General features: G+C 39.2%; 4 protein-coding genes across 4 annotated transcripts; 2 read left to right on the top strand and 2 right to left on the bottom strand.

The window, feature by feature from the left end:
• Positions 1-256: 256 nt before the first annotated feature.
• On the bottom strand, positions 257-3,062 carry LOC121860061. The gene is made up of 5 exons (XM_042357079.1): positions 2,892-3,062; positions 1,987-2,095; positions 1,623-1,673; positions 1,193-1,295; positions 257-899 (listed from the first exon to the last, which is right to left on the bottom strand). The coding sequence occupies exons 1-5, from the start codon at positions 2,897-2,899 to the stop codon at positions 859-861; spliced, it is 312 nt and encodes a 103-aa protein (XP_042213013.1). The 5' UTR covers positions 2,900-3,062; the 3' UTR covers positions 257-858.
• A 6,343-nt stretch (positions 3,063-9,405) lies between these two features.
• On the top strand, positions 9,406-13,243 carry LOC121860127. Its single transcript, XM_042357164.1, has 5 exons — positions 9,406-9,462; positions 11,524-11,614; positions 11,813-11,863; positions 12,083-12,329; positions 12,540-13,243. The coding sequence occupies exons 1-5, from the start codon at positions 9,458-9,460 to the stop codon at positions 12,578-12,580; spliced, it is 435 nt and encodes a 144-aa protein (XP_042213098.1). The 5' UTR covers positions 9,406-9,457; the 3' UTR covers positions 12,581-13,243.
• A 53-nt stretch (positions 13,244-13,296) lies between these two features.
• Positions 13,297-15,106, bottom strand: LOC121860136. The gene is made up of 5 exons (XM_042357177.1): positions 15,015-15,106; positions 14,817-14,904; positions 14,302-14,400; positions 13,961-14,123; positions 13,297-13,711 (listed from the first exon to the last, which is right to left on the bottom strand). The coding sequence occupies exons 1-5, from the start codon at positions 15,020-15,022 to the stop codon at positions 13,680-13,682; spliced, it is 390 nt and encodes a 129-aa protein (XP_042213111.1). The 5' UTR covers positions 15,023-15,106; the 3' UTR covers positions 13,297-13,679.
• A 4,117-nt stretch (positions 15,107-19,223) lies between these two features.
• LOC121860119 lies at positions 19,224-22,340 on the top strand. The gene is made up of 5 exons (XM_042357152.1): positions 19,224-19,286; positions 19,994-20,072; positions 21,264-21,371; positions 21,641-21,806; positions 21,942-22,340. The coding sequence occupies exons 1-5, from the start codon at positions 19,279-19,281 to the stop codon at positions 21,968-21,970; spliced, it is 390 nt and encodes a 129-aa protein (XP_042213086.1). The 5' UTR covers positions 19,224-19,278; the 3' UTR covers positions 21,971-22,340.
• Positions 22,341-22,847: the final 507 nt, after the last annotated feature.

The following is a 22,847-nucleotide window of genomic DNA, read 5'->3' as shown; positions in this document are numbered from 1 at the left end:
AATGAACACTGATGAACATTATATTGAATAAATTTGAGCACTGATGATTACTACAACGAACACAAGTTAAACCTCTCTCTCTCTCTCTCTCTCTCTCTCTCTCTCTCTCTCTCTCTCTCTCTCTCTCTCTCTCTCTCACAGATACATTAACCCCCGTAACAATATATAACGTATAATCTGTACGCCATCATATACTATACTATAAATTAAACCAAAAAATACATAAACATTTTCTTTACTTACAAAAACTAGTAAGAATTATTGTATTACTTTATTACTCATTAACACAATAACAAGTGGATACAATTTATCTCTACATGTAAAGAGACGTTATTTCTTCTCTATTGTTTACAAAGCTTAATTCTGTTTACTGTTTACAAAGCTTACTTCTGCTCACTGTTTACAAAGCTTACTTCTGCTTACTGTTTACAAAGCTTACTTCTATCTACTGTTTACAAAGCTTACATGCCTGTCTACAGTATACAAAGCATACAAATGTAACATAGGAAAGGACAGAACTACCACACTGGAGAGAACTACTATCATGCTGGACAGAACTACCCCTTGGACAGAACTACCCCTTGGACAGAACTACCCCTTGGACAGAACTACCCCTTGGACAGAACTACCCCTTGGACAGAACTACCCCTTGGACAGAACTACCCCTTGGACAGAACTACCCCTTGGACAGAACTACCCCTTGGACAAAACAACTCATCAGACAAAACTAACCCCTGAGAAGTATCACCCGTGGAGGAAGAGACAGAATCGAGTGGAGTTCGAGGTTGACGCAGGTGGAGGTGGTGTGGATGAGTGTGGAAGTGACGGGAGAAACTGGGTATTAGTGGAGGGGGAGACTTAACCCTTGTATCCATACTGGAGTCGCCCACCACTGTTACCTGTTGGTGGAGAGATTAACTGTTAATTACACAGGTAAATTATAGTCTAATTTGCTATATAGGATAATGGATGGAGGTGTGAAGATGGGAGAGGTGTGAGAATGGGAAGGAGGATGGGAGGAAGGATGGGAGAGGTGTGAGGATGGGAGGATGGGAGGAAGGATGGGAGAGGTGTGAGGATGGGAGGATGTGAGGAAGAGAAACATATTATACACCGGGAAGAGTAAACAACAACACCAACAACAACAAGAGGTAGACAAGGTAGAGGGCACCACCACCACCACCACACACACCTCCATAACCTGCTCCGTTCCTCACCACCGTCACCGTCGCTGTTACCGTCTCCTTCACCGTCTCCTTCACCGTCGCTGTCACAGTCTTCGTCGCCGTCGTCGTCTGTTGGAATCAAAATATATTATTGAGACATACAGTCAGATATATGGGAGTTAATTTAGGTTTCATTTACAGACTCTTTCTGGATGTGTAATCATTTTAGTAGTTATTTGTATATCCAGTGTGTGTGTGTGTGTGTGCGTGTGTGTGTGTGTGTGTGTGTGTGTGTGTGATAGAATTACTCCATCAACTTGAGGAACTGACATCCCCACCACACCCACACCTAATAAAACCCATTCACAGGTGTTAGGGTGTTTTTGTGTTTACCTGGTGAAGGGGTTAAGTGGACCAGGAGGTAGTGTGTTTACAGAGACGGTAAACAGTACTCACCTCGGTCACAGTTTCCGTGGTAGTGATTTGCTTCACCGTGGTCGGGCACAGCTGTCGGAAAAAAATAATAATATTGGGAAACTATTTCATTTTTTTTTTTTATGAATTAGATAACTGTAGAGACAAGTACAAGGGTGTAGGTGATAATACAAGTCCAGGTACAATTACAGGTGGAGACAATAGTACAGTACATGAATTATTACATTACTAACACATATACAGGTGCATGACCCTTGACACTGACCTACAATGACCCATGACCTTTGACATTGAGCTATAATGACCCATGACCTTTGACACTAACCTATAATGATCCATGACCGTTGACATAGAGCTATAGTGACCCATGACCCTTGACACTGACCTGGGTACGACCGCCTTGGACGTAGTAGCCGTTGTAGCCACGGTTACCAGCCTCCACCACCACGAACAGCATCACCACCACCGCCAGCACCGACGTCAGTTGGTGAACCCTGGCGAACAAGAAGTAATAACAATAATAATAATAATAATAATAATAATAATAATAATAATAATAATAATAATAATAATAATAATAATAATAATAATAATAATAATTGATTAAAAAACACAAGGGACAAACATCAACAGAAAATGGAAAAAAAAACTTCTCAACCTAAAATTGTCTTGCTTGAACTGCCAATATTATTAGTATAAAAAGTAATGTAGCCTTGGTGATATTAACGAAATAGAATGTATATAATAGCAATAGTATAGCCATCTAGCCATCGACTCGTCACATAGATCCATTGGTTTGACAAAAAATATATCAACATCAAACAGGAGCTATTGTTGTATACGCCTTCCTAGGACCATAAGGATACTCTGAGTCCTTCCCTGGACCATAAGGAGACTCTGAGTCCTTCCCTGGACCATAAGGATACTCTGAGTCCTTCCCTGGACCATAAGGATACTCTGAATCCTTCCCTGGACCCCAAGAATACTCTAAGTCCTTCCCTGGACCCCAAAAATACTCTGAATCCTTCCCTGGACCCCCAAAGATACTCTGAATCCTTCCTTCTGGACCCTAAGAAAAATACTCTGAATCCTTCCCTGGACCCCCAAAGATACTCTGAATCCTTCCCTGGACCCCCAAAGATACTCTGAATCCTTCCCTGGACCCCCAAAGGAATCTTCCCTGACCCCAAGGAACTTCTGACACCATCCTCTGACACTCTTACCCCATTACTCCACCTGAACCCCCTTAAAATATCCCCTACCCCCCCTCACACTCATGGTACACATTACCTTGCCATGTCGTAGACAATCCTTTTGTGGTACTGTGGAGAACAAACTTATTTGGAGGAGCTGCTCTTGTTGGAGGCTTTGGAGTAGCTGTTGGAGGAGGAGTAAACCTTGGAGGAGTGACTAGGAAGAGGTTTAAGAATCACCAATATACGTCTGATTGATATGACTGCAGACGATGCTTTGATAGATTCATTTTATCGTCTATGTTTATATATCCTCTCCCTCTCATTTAGCTCCGCCCACTATCTAACCTCGGCAATCCCTCCACTCTTCCAAGGATCTTCCCCTCCTCCTCCTCCTCCTCCTTCCACCTCCTCCTCCTCCACACACCCCCATATCCACCCCCTCTCCCCCCACTTTCTCCACCCCCACCTACCCCTACCTAACACTGTCTCCCTGGTATACAAGTGACAAATTTACTACATGCTCCTGAACATTGGGAAACCTTGTATTTTTAGTTTACACACCAGGAAGTAAATATTAAGTGTAAAAATACTGTTTATTTGTCGAGTTATCTGTTTATTTTTGTATCTGTCTATCCAGTTATCTGTTTATTTATATATATTAATGTTGTATATAGATCCACGGATGATGAACGATAAATATCAATAAAAATCAATAAAATATAATAATTTATAATAGACAGAGAGAGAGAGAGAGAGAGAGAGAGGGGATAGTGAGCAACGCCGTATCGAGACGAGTGACTGATTAAAGGCATCGTGTTTTCATTTGTGAATTAGTGTGTGTGTGTGTGTGTGTGTGTGTGTGATAGATAGACAGATAGATAGTTAGACAGATAGAATGGGGATAAGATCAACCACAACAATAACAACCACAACAACAACTACAACAACAACAACACGGGACAAATAAACGAATCTATCTCATTTTACACAATATTTACTACACCTCATCTCCCTCTGGTCGTCATGGTTGGGTCGGGCGAGAGATTGAGAGACCAACAACTATGACTAAACTCTTATCTTCAGTGACGCTTCAGAAAGTTTCATTGAACGCCACAAAAAAATAAATAACAAGAAAATATTACCTTTATGTTTTATTATTTTTATTCGATGAGATTTTGATTAACACTTTTGGTAAACATTTTGAGATTGAGATGGTAGACGCGAGTGGTGCCTGAGATTATTTTAATGAATAATATTGTGACCAGATCGTCGACGGAAAGTTAAACACAGGACACAGTATCTGAGAGGCCCTAACACCTGACCTTCATCTCTCAACATGTTATACCAACTACTGAAGTGGTTGTTAAGTTTTAAAAGAGAATTACCTTATGTAAACCGTCTATTAAAAGTAGTCTACACGCTCTAAATATTAAATAGGTTGTAATATTTACCCTATTTTGTCGTTAGTAAATAATTAATACTTTATTTGTTCGTAAGGGGACTTATTTTCGTGATTTTCATTATGCAGGCGAGACTAGACCTTATAAATGCCATTAAAAGCTTTACTATTCACTAAGAAAAGAAAAGAAAATCTCTAATGGTGTAACTTTATTTCTTTTTAGGCAAAAATTAAATTATTCTAACCCAACCTAACCTAAACTGGATGCCTTATTTTATCACATAAGATAATATTAATAAAAGGTGACCATGTATTACTCAGAACTACATTAGTCCGGGGTGTGCCATAAGCCCGGAAACAAGAGGTGCTCGCGTGGTAGAACATCATCAAGATATCACTGAGCCAAGTCACGTTAAATCTACTTATTATTGTTTGTATTTTCAACTCACGAGTATGACTCAGGGAATCCATATCCAGGGAGGGTATTTTCCCCAGTAGTGAGGGTGATGAACAGTGTGGTGGGGGAAAACACTCACAATAATCCAACAGTTTTAGGGGAAAAAACAGAAGCCTAAAGGTTTTCCCTAGATTTGTAATGATCCATACAAGTAACTCATAGGAAATATATCCTTAAATATATATGCTGTGCTATTTTATGCCACTCTATAAGTATCCCATAATTATATAAATGTCGGTCAATAAATAATAATAACAATAATAATAATAATAATAATAATAATAATAATAATAATAATAATAATAATAATAATAATAATAATAATAATAATAATAATAATAATAAAATAACAACAACAACAACAGCAACAACAACAACAACAACAATAATAATTATAATAATAATAATAATAATAATAATAATAATAATAATAATAATAATAATAATAATAATAATAATAATAATAATAATAATAATAATAATAATAATAATAATAATAATAATAATAATAATAATAATAATAATAATGATGATGATGATGATGATGATAGCTGTAATAATGATAAATAGTAAGAATACAGTATTAACAATTCTAGTCCAGTGTCTTCCCTCAATAGTTTCATTTTACTCAAGTATAATAAATAGCCTATGCCCGTTCAGCACTAACCGACAAGTGACGAGGAAGATAAAAGTAGTTACCCCATAAAGTTTCTGTTAACTTTCATTTTCTTTGATTTCTATATATTCCGTTTTCTATTATAGTCTTATATAATATAGTACGTATATTATTGGTGGAACCTTCATACATTATTTTGTTTCTTCGTCGTTCTAGTCTTGTTGATGTTGTTTTAATTTCTTTCTTTATTTACTTACATTTTCTGGACATTAATCTTCAGAAGACATTTACATCAGTTATCCCTTAGTAGGTAAGGAGGCGCGTTACCTGTGACCTCTCCTCTCACCTCACCTTCTCCACGGTTGTAGGAGATGGTTATGACCTTCTCCGCGGCTGTAGGAGATAGTTATGACCCTTATGGAAGAAAGGTGAACCAAATGCCCTCAAAATAAACCAAATAAGAAAAAAAACAAAGCAAAACTAAAGAGTGAAACATAAACAAGCACAGGGGAAAAAACCAATTCTTCCTTCTTATAAGCAAGACGTAATGAGAGTAATGAGTCCACGTACAACACCACAAATTATTCCTTATTGCGAAATACGAGGAAAAAAAACATACGTAAATACAAAGACAAAATATAAATTAGTTCATAAACCGAGGCGAAAGTTGCAACTGGGATAGCAACATCTGCAATATTTACAAAAACACTACGAACTTTTAAAAATAATAATAATATATACCACGTAAATTAATAAAAAAAATATATATAAATATGTTAATGAGTAATATTGGGTGAAAGTACTAACGAGAAAGCAACATCTGCCATATTGTAAATAAATCTGGAGGAACGGAACTCAAATTGACGTCATTGGTGTCAAGTTTTACAGCGGCCGCCAAGCAGTAAATTTTGATCATAATTTTGGTAATATATGAGAGAAATTTTGGAACCTAAGGCCGTGCAGGGAGTCTAGTTTGTTGTCTCTTTGTTCAGCCTTTGATTTTATATTGTGGTTATTATTATTATTATTATTATTATGGATCATTACAGATCTAGGGAAAAACCTTAAGGATTCTCTTTTTTTCCCCTAAAACTGTTGGATTATTGTGAGTGTTTTCCCCCACCACACTGTTGATCACCCTAACTACTGGGGAAAATACCCTCCCTGGTTCGCTTTTGTCACTTTGTCTGATGACTTATATTATGGCGGCAGATGTATTGGTCGACAGTGATTTTATTTTGGAATAATTACATCACAGGTCAAGGTCATGGGTCAAGGTCAAAAGGAGTATCCGTTATGACTATTGTTGGAACAAATATTTCGGGGAGTCACTCTAAAAATCAGTCTAATAAGAATGTTATATATGATGAACTCTGCCTCAAGGTTTATACTGTGAGGATTAAGTCTCTCTGAGGGGGAATATTGTCAAGCGTTGGACTGTATTACAAACACGCTTCTGTAACTTGCAATCCTGCTACCCGGGGAAGGGGCAGAAGGAGGGGAGGGGGAAGGGAGGGGGGGAAGGGGGAAGTACGGTTGTGGGATTTTACTGCGGGACTTTCCGACGTGTTGACCCTGTTGAGGCTTGGCGCGACAACACCTGATGCTTGAGCTTCCTCGCGCCGCTGGCTCGTGTGTGTGTGTGTGAACGCGGTTTAAATTTATATAGATAATCAATGTAGTTATCATATACTCGCACTGACGGACAGACAAACGGACGAAAACCAGACATGATTAATAAAAGTCAACCCCACTTTAGTATGTGAGTGAGATCAGCGCGCGCGCACACACACACACACACACACACACACACACACCCGATTATTTCACGTAATTAGGTTAATTTTACAACGGATTACTGAGCTCTAATAACTATGACCTTTAATTTCGTATTCTAGGTCAACAGCAATTACAGATTATGTTAGGTTTAAGGACCATGTACTGAGACTAGTGAATGAGTAGGTGTAGGGGGGATGATGATGATGATGATGATGATGATGACGATAATGATGAAAGAGAAACCTTCATCTGCCACTAAATTCCTCTAAAATACAGATCACCCAATATTACCCCCCATCCCCCCCTCCCCATCCCTTACCCCTCCCCCATCCCTTACCCCTCCCCATCCCTTACCCCCTCCCATCCCATACCCCTCCCCATCCATATCCCCACCTTCCTCCCAAGGTCATACACACACTCGTCCAGGAATCACCCTAACGATCACGACCAAACCAAACAATATATCACCGACTTCGCTCCGCTTTCAAAAACACAAGAGAAAAAAAAATTACTATGAAAACCCCGAGGATTCATTTCCTGGTAAGACGTTCGAGTTCCTTTCGCGCGCCAGTGAATGAGTTCTAGGCGTGCGTGACTCCGGTGAATACGAACTTTCCGAATCTATTTTACCATTTTAGAATTGGTGTGTGTGTGTGTGTGTGTGTGTGTGTGTGTGTACCTCCCGCCCGCCCTTCATGCGCCCACGGACCTCAAAAGTCACCAAGAAACGGAAGTTACATTACACTTGAGTTCTTGAAAATGTTAACCTCGAACTCTTCAGGTACAAAGGTGGTAGAGTTATTATCTGATGTTGTTGTTGTAGTTATTGTTGTATTTGATGTTGTTGTTGTTGTTATTGTTGTATTTGATGTTGTTGTTGTTGTTGTTATTGTTGTATTTGATGTTGTTGTCGGTGTCGTTGTTTTTGTTGTTTTAGTTATTATTATAGTTATTTTTGTCATTGCATATTGATAAAGTTTTTTTAATTATTTTTTCCATAGTTGTTGATTTTGTTTTATTAAATTTGAAAGTGTTGTTGTTGTATTAGTTCCTGTAGCAGTTATTATTGTGTGAGGTCTTGATCTAGTGGTTATGTTCGTTAGTTGTTATTACAGCTGAATATCTATTATTTTTGTTGTAGTTGTTGTAGACTAATAGTAGTTGTTGATGTACTTGTTTTTGTTGTAGTTCTATTAATATTCCTTTACAAGTTAATTTTCATTATTTCTTATTTTCTTTTCATCATTTTAGTTTGCATATTCTTATATTTCTTTTGTTTGTTTCTTCTTATTTTACTCTTCTTTTTCTTATTCTTTAATTCTTCTTTTCTTCTTCTTTAATTCTTCTTTTCTTCTTCTTTAATTCTTCTTTTCTTCTTCTTTTACTCTTCTTCTTTTACTCTTCTTCTTCTTCTTCTTCCTCATCATGTGAATGTGTCAATGTCAGTCCTTAATGTTTGACACAAGAAAATAAAATTGGTGAAAGCCGAAATGGATTACGTGAGGCGATGATCATTATTCTCTCTCTCTCTCTCTCTCTCTCTCTCTCTCTCTCTCTCTCTCTCTCTCTCTCTTACCAGAATTTGAAAACACCTATTTAGAATTAACATATGACTTAGGTGACAATAAGCTGAGAGTGACAATGAGCTGAGAGTGACAATGAGCTGAGAGTGACAATGAGCTGAGAGTGACAATGAGCTGAGAGTGACAATGAGTCGAGGACACGTACTAACGATGAGTCACCTTCAGCAAGAGTATTTTCCTAATCTTTTTCCAGTTACAAATTGACCACAGAGGCACAGAGATGTCGATTTCACGTCTTTGTCGCCAAATTCACGTAAATATCCTTTTTTTTTGCTACGCCGCATTAATGTAAGAATTCCTATTTTGGCGCCAATGTTTTTGTAATAGTTCCCTCTTTAGCGCCATATCTACATAAATCATCAATTTTTAACGGCTTATTAATTTAATAGTCGTTTTTGTCGCCAATATCTCTTAATTATTCCAGGGTTTTTTTGGCGCTACATTCATGCAAATATTTTGTTTTGCCGTTACTGTCAACATTAAATATTTCACGGAGTTTTGTTCGGTACAACAGTATATTTTCTCTATACGAAGTGAAAACAGGTGAAGTACAATATTACATCAGAGGCAAATTATCAAGACATAAATAATATTGTTTTTAGCAACTTCTGATATTTAGCTAGAACAATTTAAAATAAAGCAGAAAAAAGAAATTCGGAAAACACAACATTTTTTTTTTTTTGAAACGCCATGACCGTGTCAGGTCTTTGGGTCATTAGTTTTCAGTTGAGGTATATAAGCAAGGCAGACCCCGTGTTGCCGCTCACACCCACCAGGCGGCAGCAGTAACAGGTCATATCTCCACATCTTCCGTCTATCCAACATTATGAGGTAAGCAGTTGCTGTTATTGTTGGTTATTTCACTTTATTCATCTATAACTCTGTAATGGGCCCCTGTCTCATCAACAGAACTTATTATATAAATGGGTCAATACATCTGATATTATATTCAGATTCACCCCCTGTAACTTTCCACTGTCTATGAGTAAGACATGAGTTGGACAGGTGAGCAGGCAACTCTCCCAGGAGGGTGAGACCCGTAGTCAGCATATCTGTCAGCCCGCACAGCGAGGCCCTCACTCTTTAGTCGCTCACAACAACTTATAGCGTAAGGACGTGACCTAACGTTTATAAGACAAAAACGCCGTCCCTTTCTCATTCACTCCTATACAGTGAGACTTACGGTCGATCTACACTCAGGAATTATATATACAATCCTTTTATAATAAAACAAAGGAACTACCGTTTGGGTTTCGTTACTTACACCCAAATAATAAATATATGTGAACGGCCCGGTTAATTGCACAAGCAGCAGATTCAACTCAGTTTTTTTCTTCGGTTTATTGTTCATTTTCATCTTTCATTTTAATCCAATTTTGTTACTCGTCTCTCAAAACTCTTCCTGTTCGTGGGTGAAACTGTACGTGAGAATTAACATAGCCAATGATTTAATACGCTTACCCCAATGCCAGTGTCTACACAAACACTCCTTACTTTAAACAGCTTATGGTATATTCTCGACCTACCATTCTTATTTTTTTCTTAGTATTAAGTATTGTGAGAACGTGTCATATTTGTCTTAAGTTATGTTAAATTTAGAAGCTTTAGTACAAAAATATTTATACAAAGAAACAAAACAAAACCTCCAAGACATAACACAGATTATGTCATTTGGAAATATTCACAAAAATACAAATGTCAACTTTAGATATGAAGAATACAATAAGTTAAAAAGTTATCTCAAAACAAAACAACATCGACAGTCACTAATCTATCCTTTTGTTGTGACTACGAGTGAGTGTTGAAACCGTTACTGTAATCATAATGTAAATTTCCGGGGTTTTTATTATTAATTTCTCATAATATCACCAATTAAAGAAAGAGAGACGACATAAGCTGTACCAGTGATAATATTCTTATTTTACGTTCATATTTACTTGTAGTCAAAGTTACATAAGTTAGGACATCAGCTCATAGCCTCACTTTAACTCAATATCAATACGCAATAACTTCCAATATAGTAGGTGAAGAAAATCATAAGAAAGAGAAAGATATAACCTGACTAAGAAGGATAATGCTAGAGACATACCCACCACGATACGTAAACCTACAACATAAAACAATCTTGGAAAATAATTATCGCGTCCGAGATAACGTTTTAAATAGTGTTTATTATTATTATCATTATTATTGTTATTCACAAGAAATATGTAACCCTTTGACTGGTATGGATTTCTCAGCTGAATAAAATCACCTCCCGTTAGCCGGAATAAAAATACCTCAAATGCGACACTGACCTCTCGTACGTCTACGGGAAAGGGTCGCGGAAAGGGGACGTGATTGCTGCCCGTATCATCATTGGGTATGACTTTGCTTGGGAGATTGGTATCCCCGCATCCCCTGAGCAACGCTCTTGTGCGTTATGCAGAAGACCCGACAGCAGCACCCTTATCCACTACCTCCTAAGATGTCCCCACACACAACGCTTCCGTGACGCCTGCTGGACCACCACTCCACGACCCCCTGACGGAGACACGATGATCCTCCCATACTGGCCAGATATTTGTAAATAATATTGATTATGTGTTAAAGGAACATCCTTCCTTCCTTAGGCTTTAGTAAGCCCCTTTATAATATTTATACTGTATATACTTGTGACACTTGCCAGATGCTTCTGGTGTCATTGTACAGGGGTACCTAGTGACAGCACTAGGATCCCGCTTCCTCTATCAAGGAATAAACAATTGAAATTGTAATAACTATACTCTTTAAAGGGCTAAAGGTTTAACTCACCAATAAAAAAAAATTTAAACCCAGAAATAAAATAATTACAATACTAATCAGTAAAGAATGAAATGATGAAATAATGTGAATATAAACACTTTTTCTTAGGTTCTTGGTAATGGCGACGCTGGTGGTGACAGCTGTAGTTGATGCCTCAAACTACGGCTATAATGGCTACCGCGTCCAAGGTCAAGCTCAGGTCAGTGCTTATAATCTTGGGTCATCGTAGGTCAGTGTTAATTTAGATAGAGATGATGAAGTTGATAATGCCGTACATACTTAAAAATATAGATAGAGAGAGAGAGAGAGAGAGGGGGAGAGGGGAAAGAGAGAGGGAGAGGGGAAAGAGAGAGATAACTTTACTCACTTTACACTGACGGAGAAGTCTTCCCAACAGCCGTGTGGCACTCAGGTGAAATACGTCATCCAGACCGTCACTGAATTACAGGTGAGTACACATCTGTCTCTCGTTGCACACCTGTTGATATATATATATATTTGTTAATATATTTTTGTTGATATACACTTCTTGTTTTACACCTGTTGAAGTTCACCTGTTGCACACCTGTTGATTACATATGTTTGTGTATCTGTTTAATTGCGTATTTATTTATTGTTATTTTTCTATTAATTCATGTACTTATTTACTGCTCTTTGCTCTTGACAGACTGAAACGGTGACAGAAACAGCGACCGGGACAGAAACAGCCACAGAGACGGTAGAAGTGACAGCAACGGAGACAGAAACAGCCACAGAGACGGTAGAAGTGACAGCAACGGAGACAGTTACATCCGAACCGGTGACCAAGACAGTGAACCAACTCTTCACCACCACCGCCGTCCAGAAGCAATTCGTGACTGTGGCCAAGGGGTGTGGTGGTGGTGCTGCTGGTGGCCATGGTGGGGGTTCAGGAGGTGGGTACTGAGGTGATGATGGGAAGGAGGGAGGGAAGGAAGGAGGGAAGGAAGGAGGGTCATCTAGTAGGATCCCTTCCTTGATTCTCCAGTTCATGGTGTTTTAAATATTTCTTACTAATACCTTCAGTTATCTATACATTTGTTGGTTTCTTTATCACTTTATACATTTTGTTAACAGTATTTATCCATTACTATTCCCTTCGTCAGGCTACGGGAGCGCTATCAAGTTCGGTGGCTACTCAGGCTGATGACGTCATCCTTCACCAAATTAATGACGTCATTTCTCATCGTCTATTTCTCTATGTAAATCCATTCAGATGTTTTTCATTGGCTAAAGACTAATGCATTTTGAGACACTTCACATCACACAGAGTAACGTTCTTCTAGGTAACAGTGATAAGTAGCACCAATATGTATCCAAATGTTAATGTTACTGGTGTGTTTACGTTTGGTGTCTATCACGTGATCTGACGTCATTAGTATACTTCCATTGGTTGTCCAATCGAGTCGGTCAGTAGGCGTCATTGACATACATCAGTGACGTCATATATTGGTTCACTAATGACATCACATCCCGGAGCATGTCAGAGAAATGATACAGCATAATTGGTTGACTAATAAACCAATCACCAGATGATCATTACACCCATGACATCAGACATACACACTCATTGGTTATCTATTGATCCAATCAGGAGGCGTCTGTCATGCCCCACATAATTTTGTCCACATATTTTGCACCTGACCATATATACATACGTGTGTGTATATACGTATGTATGTGTTTCATTTATTACAACATTATTTATATAATCATCAAAGGTGTTTTGTTTCACTTAAATACAAAACATGTGCTGGTATTGTATCCTACAAGTTATTTATACATTAGTAAATAAATAAATTACAGTTAATATCTGTCGTTATTAACCCTCTTGATACACTGATGTAGGAGTGACACGCCGAGTAACTCTTATTTTTATTTGTGTACACAGTTTAAACTTACATAATACCCGGGCAGTAAAAGTAAACTCAATATGAACCTTAATACTAAACACAATAAAGGCGAGATGGCATCATAATGAGGTGTTGTGACGTCATATACCACAAGATCGTCTCAAGGTGAACAAATTATCGTTTAAGTAAATATTGGCGTCACAGCAATAAAGCCTTTATGGGTTTTCAAAGTTCCTGAGTTAATATCTCCAACATGAAAAAAAGCCTCTGATAAGTCTAACACGACACTAAGACTCTAGTACAGAAGCATTTAGGACGAGGCTTTAACTAAGGAATCTTTGTTGACGTTTTAACGATGGTGATAACGTTATAATGTTTGGGTCTTTAATAACCCTAATAACTAGGCATTGGGCGTCCACCATAACCTGAAAGAATTATTATCATTATTATTATTATTAGAAGTAGTAGTAGTAGTAGCAACTAACTCAACACAGCGAGGGTAGCTACTTTTGTATTAGGATATTTAGTTTTAAGGTAATAAAGTGGCGACGAAGGTGTGGCTATTGGGGGAGGCTGGAGGCCATAATATTAAAAAAAAAGTAGTAATGGGGTAGTAGATGTAATGGATTTGTAGTAGTATTAATGGGGTAGTAGTAGTAGCGACAGTAACTTACCTCCCTGGGGCTGACAGTCGGCCTGGACGGTGACGTAGTGAGGCTGAGGGATGGTCGCGGTGACGTAATGCCTGACCGTCTCTGTCACGTACAAGTCGAGGCTCTGTGTGGTGGTGACGTACTCTGGCACCACCTGCGTCTCCGTCAGGTACTGTGTGGTGACCTGTTGACCCCGGGGAGGATACACACGGTGTTTAGTGGTGGCTACAAAACACACACACACACACACACACACACACACACACACAGACACACAAATAGGAATATCAAACTAATTTCTCTAATCCGGACTCCGTAAAACCGGGATATCATTAATTAACGCCAGGTGAGGTAGTGATTACCTGGGTCACGTACTGGGTGTCGGTCAGGAACTCAGTCTTTGTCACGTGCCGGGGAACAGACTGTGTTATGGTCACGTACTGAATCTGCGGTGGACATGCCTGGGGGGAGGAGATGATGATAATGATGATGATAATAATAATAATAATAATAATAATAATAATAATAATAATAATACATATAATTACAGACAAACTGCCAAATTCTAAAAATTGTAGCCAGAAATTCTAAATTAATGGTAATCCAGTAAAAGAGTTATGGTAATTTGGATAACCTGAGTCATGGTATTTGAGGAATCTAATACCATAACTCATGGTATATAACAATAATGGGAGTCTAATTCATGGTAGATAATAACGATGATGTGATCTATGGTAGGCGATTGTCATGGTAGCTTATGACATCGTTAAGTAATGGTAGTAATAACCTGGTAACCTGGCAATGGTGACCTGAATCATGGTAGTCTGAATCACATGTAATGGTAGTTATAGACAGACAGGCATGCAGACAGAAGTACCTTGGCAGTCTGATGAGAGTCGTAATTCAGAGCCTGGGCCGTCACCACCAGAGCCACTACCACCACCAGCGTCCCCTTCAGGTAGGTTCTGTAAAGGAAGGTTTGTTTGTGTTAGTTGCTTACACCTCTCTCTCTCTCTCTCTCACTGCGTCAACAACAATATTTCCGCAGCAGTAAATGTAAGACGTTCTCTCTCACCCAGTCATGATGAGATACAGTCAACACACAAGACAGTCAGTATAGACGACACTGAGACAGTCAACGGGAGGGAGGGAGGTGTTGTGGGTGAGTGTGGCGGCGGGTCTAGTTTGTCCGCTCTATATACTGTAGATTCTTCCTCCTCCTCCTCCTCCCCCCCCCCCTGTCCCTTCCTCCTTCACGGCCCTACTAAGGTCACTCTGATGATGATAGTCTTGTGTACTCTGAGGCGATGATCTAGATCTTCTTTTGTTTTGTTTCTGGCATCTATTGTTATCCGGAAACAAAACAACATCAATGCTGGTCCATATGGATTCGATTCTCAAAAGTTCAGAGACGCCACATTTTTCCCTATAACACAAGTTTCATTTTATTTTTATTTTATTTTATTTTATATTTTTGTTTTTGTTTTTTTACGAGGATTAGCCCACCCGGGCACAGGTCACTGACCCACATCGGGGCCTGGGGAGCGAAGATATTGGAAGCATAATGTGTTGTCTAATGGTAGACCCTGCTGCCATATGGCATCACGAAAATTGTGACCAAGTCCCAGGTTACTGATCTGACTTTCTGTCTCATTTACACACAACTGTGTGTGTGTGTATTTTGTGTTGTGTCGTCAATGGTAAAAGAAACAATTGAGACCCTGCAATTGTGTGTAAATGAGACAGAAAGTCAGATCAGTAACCTGGGACTTGGTCACAATTTTTGTGATGCCATATGGCAGCAGGGTCTACCATTAGACAACACATTATGCTTCCAATATCTTCCCAGGCGGTAGTCCCTCCCTGTTTGGCAGCTGCCCACTACCAGTACAGGTAAAGATACAAATACAGCTGTAGACACAGGTATAATTACAAGAACAGGTAGAGAGTCAACATGGAAGCAACGCCTGTGCATATATTATTATTACTAGTCACGTCCCACAAGGCCTCACCTACTAACAACTTGTCGGCTCACAGTCATAAGATAATTACCTGACCATAAATTAGGTCGTTCGTGACGCAGCTAAAAAGAAAATTGGGTAGATAATCCTTGGCGGGAAATTTCGGCTTGTTTTCCCCAGGATGAGCAACAATCGTGACTAATCAGGAGGGCTTAACAGGATTGAATTGCTTGGTAGTGGTTCTTGTGTCTGCGTTAGTTAGCTCAATGCCTGTCTTTCTTAACTGACTAACTGACTGACTGACTGAATGAATAACTGACTGACTGACTGACTGACTGACTGACCGACTAACTGACTGATCGACTGACTGACTGAATAACTGTCTGACTGACTTAATGACTGACTAACTAACTGACAGACTGATTAACTAACCGACTGACTGATTCACTAATAATGTTTTAATCATCGTAATAGCTGTTTAATTACTTAATCTCAGAACGGAAAATCAGAGGTATTAATCCCTCAAGAAACTACAGGAAATCACGCAGTAAATTTATTGCCACCATTACTGATAAAAGTGTGTGTGTGTGTGTGTGTGTGTGTGTGTGTGTGTGTGTGTACATATCATCAACATCTTATAAACACACTACGTGTATTTTTTTTCTTTTCATCTTTATCTTCGTATTATCTTATTTTATCATCTCTCTCTACCTCCTCCATCATTTATCTTCTTCGTTATTGACTATCACGATTATCTCCGTCCTCTTTCCTCCTCTTCTTCTTGTTCTACGGAAAGTGAAACTGAATAAGTGAAAAAAATACAACTTTTCTCATCTCTTTAAGTAAATCCTCCATATAACGGACTTTTCTCTATATAATCCGTTAGATGGGGGTTTCACATCTAATAGTTCCCTCGATATAATGGACTTTCCTCTCCATGTAGTCCGATAAATAGAGGTTTTACTAATTTCTATCTCATAACTGGTGCCAACTGAACGTATCTAATGATGCTGTAGTCTCGGTGTGATTTTACTGCCATTTTGAAGGTTTTCTTAATATTAAATCAGTCAATTACGAGAAAAATCATATTACGAAGCTCTGGGAATATTTTTTTTTCCTAATTAGAGCTTTTGTTGTTTTGGGTTTTAGCTGTAGTGATTTTTTTTCTGAGGATGAGCTGTTTGTCATGGGTTGCGTTGGGCCTACCCCCCCCATCCCAAATGTTTGTTTACTGTAGATAAGGGACCAGGCGAGCCGTGATTCTGTCATCACTATTTCATTAGTGGGTATGTGAGCTAGTCTATGGGAGGAGGAGGAGGAGGAGGAGGGGGTGATTGAGACACTGGTGTATTGTTCATCGCGTCTCACGCCCAAAACCACATTTTAGTCAGTGGGCTTTATACCTTGGGTTAGAAAAGGCCTCCTGCTCCGCGGACTTAAGAACAGGGGCCATACAGTGCTACGAGTGCTACGAGTCTGTGTGTGCTAATCCCCGAGATTGTTGTTAAGTCCAGCGACAAGTTAACACATCCTGTAAAGGAAGTGATCAATGGTGAGGGCCTGTTGCTACAAGAGCACTCCAGGCCGGCCTAATAGATCTAAACGATTAATTCTCCAGGTTGACAAACTCTCCCTTATAACTTACGGTACTGTGGCGTGAATGTGAGTGACTGACCTATCCATGCAAATTATAAGTCCAGTATATGGAATTGTGCCAAATAAACCCAAGTGAAATTATCTGCCCGTATCTGTGACCCCTCTATTATTATTACCAAAGGTAATGACTGATTGGTTATGACAAAGTACAATCAATAACCTAGATTGGTGTTGGAAATTAATGAAATTCATTAAATCATCATTTATCAAGTACACAACGCATTGAATGCCGGAAGCAGAGTGAAATTCTACGTAGTGATACACCATAATCTCCTGGGTGAGTAACCAGTGTGAAGGTATCTGAGTTCTACGGTAAGAAAACCACTTTCCTGCATTTAAGACGTAACACTGTTGTTGTATTAGTTTTAGCTGTAGTGATTTTGGATCACCTGAAGAATCATCACCCCAGAATGTCCACCTGAAGAATCGTCACCCCACGATATCCCACCTGAAGAGTTGTCACCCTGCCAAACTCTGGGGTGACAATTCTTCAGGTGATCCGTGATTTTTTCCCCAGGAAGCAATGAAGTAGGCTTGTCTGTCTGTTTCTTTCTCTATCATTGAGAGGGGATTCGAACTTATGTCTTGGTCTATGGTAACGAAGGTGTCTTTTGGCGGATAGTAACGAAGGCGTCTTTTGGCGGGTTGTAACGAAGGTGTGTCATAGCGGGTACAATAATATATAGTAACGTCAGGATACCTCTTCCGCCTTCAGTTTGCCTGCTGGCTTGAGTTAATAACGTAGTGGTGAAGTACTTGGTGTGTCGTGACGTTACGGTGGTTTAGTCATTACCATAAAACTACACCGGAAGCTGAGACACACTAGCTCTTAATGTTGCTCCCAAAATAGTCGTCGCCTTCATCACAGTTATCGTACCCAAACAACTCTTGAATCACCTGAAGATTAGACACCCTTAGCATGTTTTACCTGAAGATTAACCAATCCTTAAGCTACCCTATACCTAACCTAACCCCCCGGTAGAATTTATCTTTCCTTTTTCTTTTATCCTCTTCACCAATTGATCGACTCGTTAGCCGCTTGGGCGATCGGTCACGTCTCTGTTACATACTGTTGGCAAGTACTGGGCATGCACCGGCTCCTGAATGTACCTGAACCCGCTCCAGTGTTGGTCAAGTCTGGTCTTGAAAGAGCTCACACTCGGTGCCGTCACAACACTTTCTGGTAGATTGTTCCAAGAGTTTACAACTCTCACTCGGAAAAAGTTTGCCCTCGCAGTTTTCTGGACCTGCGGCTTCTTCAATCTTGAGCTGTGACCCCTTCAGGTTCACTTAATCAACAACACAGAGATGGGAAGCAAAATGGCGCCAAAATTGCACTGGTACTCGATGTTTCTAACCGACCTATTCAAAACCAACGAAATTTTTAAACCTTCTTCTTATATACGTCCTTGAAAAAAAATATATAATGGATCTTGTTGAGTGTTTTGGGCGAGTGAGTGAGCGCTGGTAAGGACTAATGACACACACACACGCGGATCTTGTGCGTTACAGTACACATTGACCATAATAATTAAGTCTATAGTGACCTTGACTGAGGTGAGGAGGAGGGGATGGAGGGGAGGAGGAGGGGATGGAGGGGCAGGAGGAGGGGACGGAGGGGCAGGAGGAGGGGATGGTATATAGAGCGGAGGAGTCACTCTCGCCACCACACTCATCCAAACGCCGTCTTTGTAACAGTCGCTTCAACTAAATCTCATCAACATGATCAGGTAATATTAGTTTCCCAGTTCATCCATCCTTTTCTTCTTCTCGTGGTGAGGTCTCTGCCAGCTCTACTATCATCCAAACATCATCAGCCTCTCATCCATCATCAGTCTCCCTCATCCATCACAACTATCCTCTTCCTCCCTTTCCTATTTTCATGTAACTAAACTCACGCAGCCAAAGTTGAAATTAATTCTAAACACGGGTAAGAAACTTGAGGAAATATTATATATTTTTTAAAGTCTCTAATCTAATTATACTCAATAATAGACCAGATAGTCTCAGATAAATTTCAACGTCATTTTAGAAGTCCATCGTCATTTAAATAACATAAAATATATATTTTTTTTCATCTCCAATTACGATGAAAATTTAACTTATGAACTCTGGAGAATTCCGATGTTCGGATTCGAGTTCTCAAAGATTTAATTTTCCTTGTAACTGTAGATATAATAACGCATCTAACTGGCTCACTAAATTAAGCACAACATTAACATCCAAAATGGGGTAAAATTACACTGAGACTCGACCTGAAATTTGATATACTCACTTAACACTAGGAACGAAATCAACACCCAGAATACAGTATTTCTGAATCTTGATCGTCGTCTACTACTTATCTTAGTCCATCCACAGGAATCTTAACTTATCATAAACAAATATATTATAGATTAAAAGTGTAAATAGCTAAATACAGTTTTTCGTCACCAAGACCTGTGCTGGAGATACTGCTGGTGGTGGTGGTCACCTCACAGGCCCACAAACACTACGGCAACTACAACGCCAATAAGGTAAATTAAAACGCACTTTCGCCACGAGTTTTTTCCTAAATTACGCGGGAATGTTCGTGAAAGTAACTATAATTAAGAATCTTCCGTATTTTGTCCTAAATTACGCGGGAAATTGAGGTGAAAGTAAACAATGCATATTAACACGTCATATATGTAAGATTTGTAGCGTTCTGGGATTTCATCAAAATTATCAGGTATTAACAAGTGGTTACATAAGATAGCAACTCTCGCTATGGAAGGTCTGACTGTGGAATAATCTAAGTACTGTACTGTAATAGTGTTGAAAAGTCTTAATAGTGGGAGTATTACACACTTTTTAGGAAGAGAAGTGACGGGCATTCTTCGCTTTAGATACTTGGTTAGATAAGTCAGTGTCCTATCCTAATGCTAGGAGATAACATTATGTCTACGGACCACAATTCATTGCCAGACTAGCTAAGTACAGTACCTCTCCATCCGGGCCTGAGAACGGAATCAGGTGTCATGTTTTCTACATGGCTTAACTACGGCGTCAGTGCCAGATTTAGACCTGTGGAGGCCCATGGGCAGCTTCTTTGTGGAGGCCCCCCTCATTACAACTACCCAAGAGGGTGGGGTGGCGAGTGAAGCGAGCCTAAACATCTGGGAGTTCCGGGGCGCTGTAAGCCCCCTGGGAAAATTTTGAAATTTGAACACTTCTTTGGAGAATTTTGAAGCCATATGCAGTTATATTGAGGAAATTAGAACACAGCGCCCTGATGGCATTCGTAATGGAAGTGATAATGAAAAAAAATATTTTTATTTTTTTTTAAATCTCAATTTCGTTATTCCATGTAGTTCATTTTTAATCAATATATGTTTGTGAAATTCTAAATATATTATTAGCAACACAAACAATAGCATTCATTAAAAATATACGGTTCATGGGAAACCAGGTATTCATGAATTTCAAGGAGTAGCTAGCCTAATTTCTACCACGCCTCTTGCTGAACATAGTTGTACGTGATGGAATAGATAAACATGAATTTTACAGAATAAAAATGAAAATAATCCAAATGAATAAACAAATAAATAAAATATTGTAATATGTGGAGGCCCTCAGATTGTGGAGGCCCCTGGGCAGCTGCCCACTTTGCCCACTCCTGAATCCAGCCCTATACGGCATCAGTTACAGCCAGTTTTTTAGTTCAGGGTGATTGTATCTCCATCCAGCCCCAGGCGACGTGTGTGCCGAAGGTTCAGTATGTGACAACCACGCAGACGCAAACCAACTTCATCTCTACGACTCTCTACCACATCAACACACAGTACACGACCAGGGTGAGTCGACCTTCTTCATGTGTTGTTGACCAAACTTGTATTAATGAACCTTCTCTTAGTATTGTATCCGTGAATAATATATTATAAAAACTTACAATATTATACCAGAGCCAAAGTAATCAGTAATAATTAATAACTGTCAAGAAATTCTAAGTTTCAGCATTTCCAAAGTGTAAATATTGCAGTGCATTGTGGATATTTTGTCAGCTCCGTTCACAACACGTAGAAAAAATTAACATACCTCTAACCCAGCCTCCTCTCTCCTGTAGTACCAGCCCCAGATTCTAACGCACACGCAGCAGCAGACGCAATACTTGACGCAGACGAGGACGGTGTCGCAGTACATGACGCAGACCGTGCCGGAGTACGTGACCACCACACAGTACGAGCAGCAGTACATCACGGTGACGCAGCCATGTCAACTAGAGACTGTAGGTGAGTGAGTGTATTATACAGTACAGTATCAAACTCTAATAATACCTACCAAATATTGACAGCCAACCAACCACATTATTAGATGTCTTAAATAAATTAATCACTAGTAAATAATAATAATTTGTTTCTCCACAGGCTACAATCAGCGAGGCTATCAGGGCTAGAACCGAGGGTATGACTATGATGCTTTAAGACTCGTAAGTTAAGTTTCTTTGGTAACTGATCATTTGGCTGACATTAAAGCTACCATACTAAGATGACGGGCAAAACAAGTCAAAGTTGCTCTGAGATTCAACTCTAACAAAATGCGTTCTATTACCCTCAGTTACCAGGGATACGTTAAGTTACGGATCTTTGGGAATTCAGAGAGGATCTTTATTGACGTGTACATGGAGCTGAATTCTGGAAGATTTACCCAAAAAAAAAAGCATTTCTGAATGTCTAGGCGTGAGGTTTATCGTTCTTTACGTCTCTGAAAATTTTGTATTTTGAACTTTGCCTTTTTCACTATTTGGTAATAAATAATAAAATCGATTATTATTTTTGTTGCACCCTGACTTAATCTAACCTGAACTGAGGATATGAAGAGACTCTTGAGATGGAAAAATAAATTATTATTTTTAAAATGGATCTCGTGAAGGGAAAATAGACAACAGAAAGAAATTAGTGGGAGGGACACAGTGCCAGATTTAGACCTGTGGAGGCCCATGGGCAGCCTCTTTGTGGAGGCCCCCCTCATTATAACTACCCAAGAGGGTGGGGTGGCGAGTGAAGCGAGCCTAAACATCTGGGAATTCCGGGGCGCTGTAAGCCCCCTGAGAAAATTTTGAAATTTGAACACTTCTTTGGAGAATTTTGAAGCCATATGCAGTTATATTGAGGAAATTAGAACACAGCGCCCTGATGGCATTCGTAATGGAAGTGATAATGAAAAAAAATATTGTATTTGTTTTTTTTAATCTCAATTTCGTTATTCCATGTAGTTCATTTTTAATCAATATATGTTTGTGGAATTCTAAATATATTATTAGCAACACAAAC

This window comes from Homarus americanus, unplaced genomic scaffold, assembly GCF_018991925.1.
Source record: "Homarus americanus isolate GMGI-L3 unplaced genomic scaffold, GMGI_Hamer_2.0 scaffold8020, whole genome shotgun sequence".
Taxonomy (NCBI): domain Eukaryota; kingdom Metazoa; phylum Arthropoda; class Malacostraca; order Decapoda; family Nephropidae; genus Homarus; species Homarus americanus.
Note: the sequence above shows the minus strand (reverse complement) of the source record. Positions and strands in the feature narration are given on the sequence as shown.

What these genes read in the sequence shown, in the direction of transcription:
- LOC121860061 (XM_042357079.1), bottom strand. An exon ending in TCCAAGGCGGTCGTACCCAG is followed by an intron (nt 1,674 to 1,986) that starts GTCAGTGTCAAG and finishes TTTTTCCGACAG; the next exon opens with CTGTGCCCGACCACGGTGAA. An exon ending in CCACGGAAACTGTGACCGAG is followed by an intron (nt 1,296 to 1,622) that starts GTGAGTACTGTT and finishes TGATTCCAACAG; the next exon opens with ACGACGACGGCGACGAAGAC.
- LOC121860136 (XM_042357177.1), bottom strand. An exon ending in ACTCTCATCAGACTGCCAAG is followed by an intron (nt 14,401 to 14,816) that starts GTACTTCTGTCT and finishes TCCTCCCCCCAG; the next exon opens with GCATGTCCACCGCAGATTCA. An exon ending in ACACCCAGTACGTGACCCAG is followed by an intron (nt 14,124 to 14,301) that starts GTAATCACTACC and finishes CGGGGTCAACAG; the next exon opens with GTCACCACACAGTACCTGAC.
- LOC121860127 (XM_042357164.1), top strand. An exon ending in GCGTCCAAGGTCAAGCTCAG is followed by an intron (nt 11,615 to 11,812) that starts GTCAGTGCTTAT and finishes TCTTCCCAACAG; the next exon opens with CCGTGTGGCACTCAGGTGAA. An exon ending in AGACCGTCACTGAATTACAG is followed by an intron (nt 11,864 to 12,082) that starts GTGAGTACACAT and finishes TGCTCTTGACAG; the next exon opens with ACTGAAACGGTGACAGAAAC.
- LOC121860119 (XM_042357152.1), top strand. An exon ending in ACACACAGTACACGACCAGG is followed by an intron (nt 21,372 to 21,640) that starts GTGAGTCGACCT and finishes TCTCTCCTGTAG; the next exon opens with TACCAGCCCCAGATTCTAAC. An exon ending in ATGTCAACTAGAGACTGTAG is followed by an intron (nt 21,807 to 21,941) that starts GTGAGTGAGTGT and finishes GTTTCTCCACAG; the next exon opens with GCTACAATCAGCGAGGCTAT.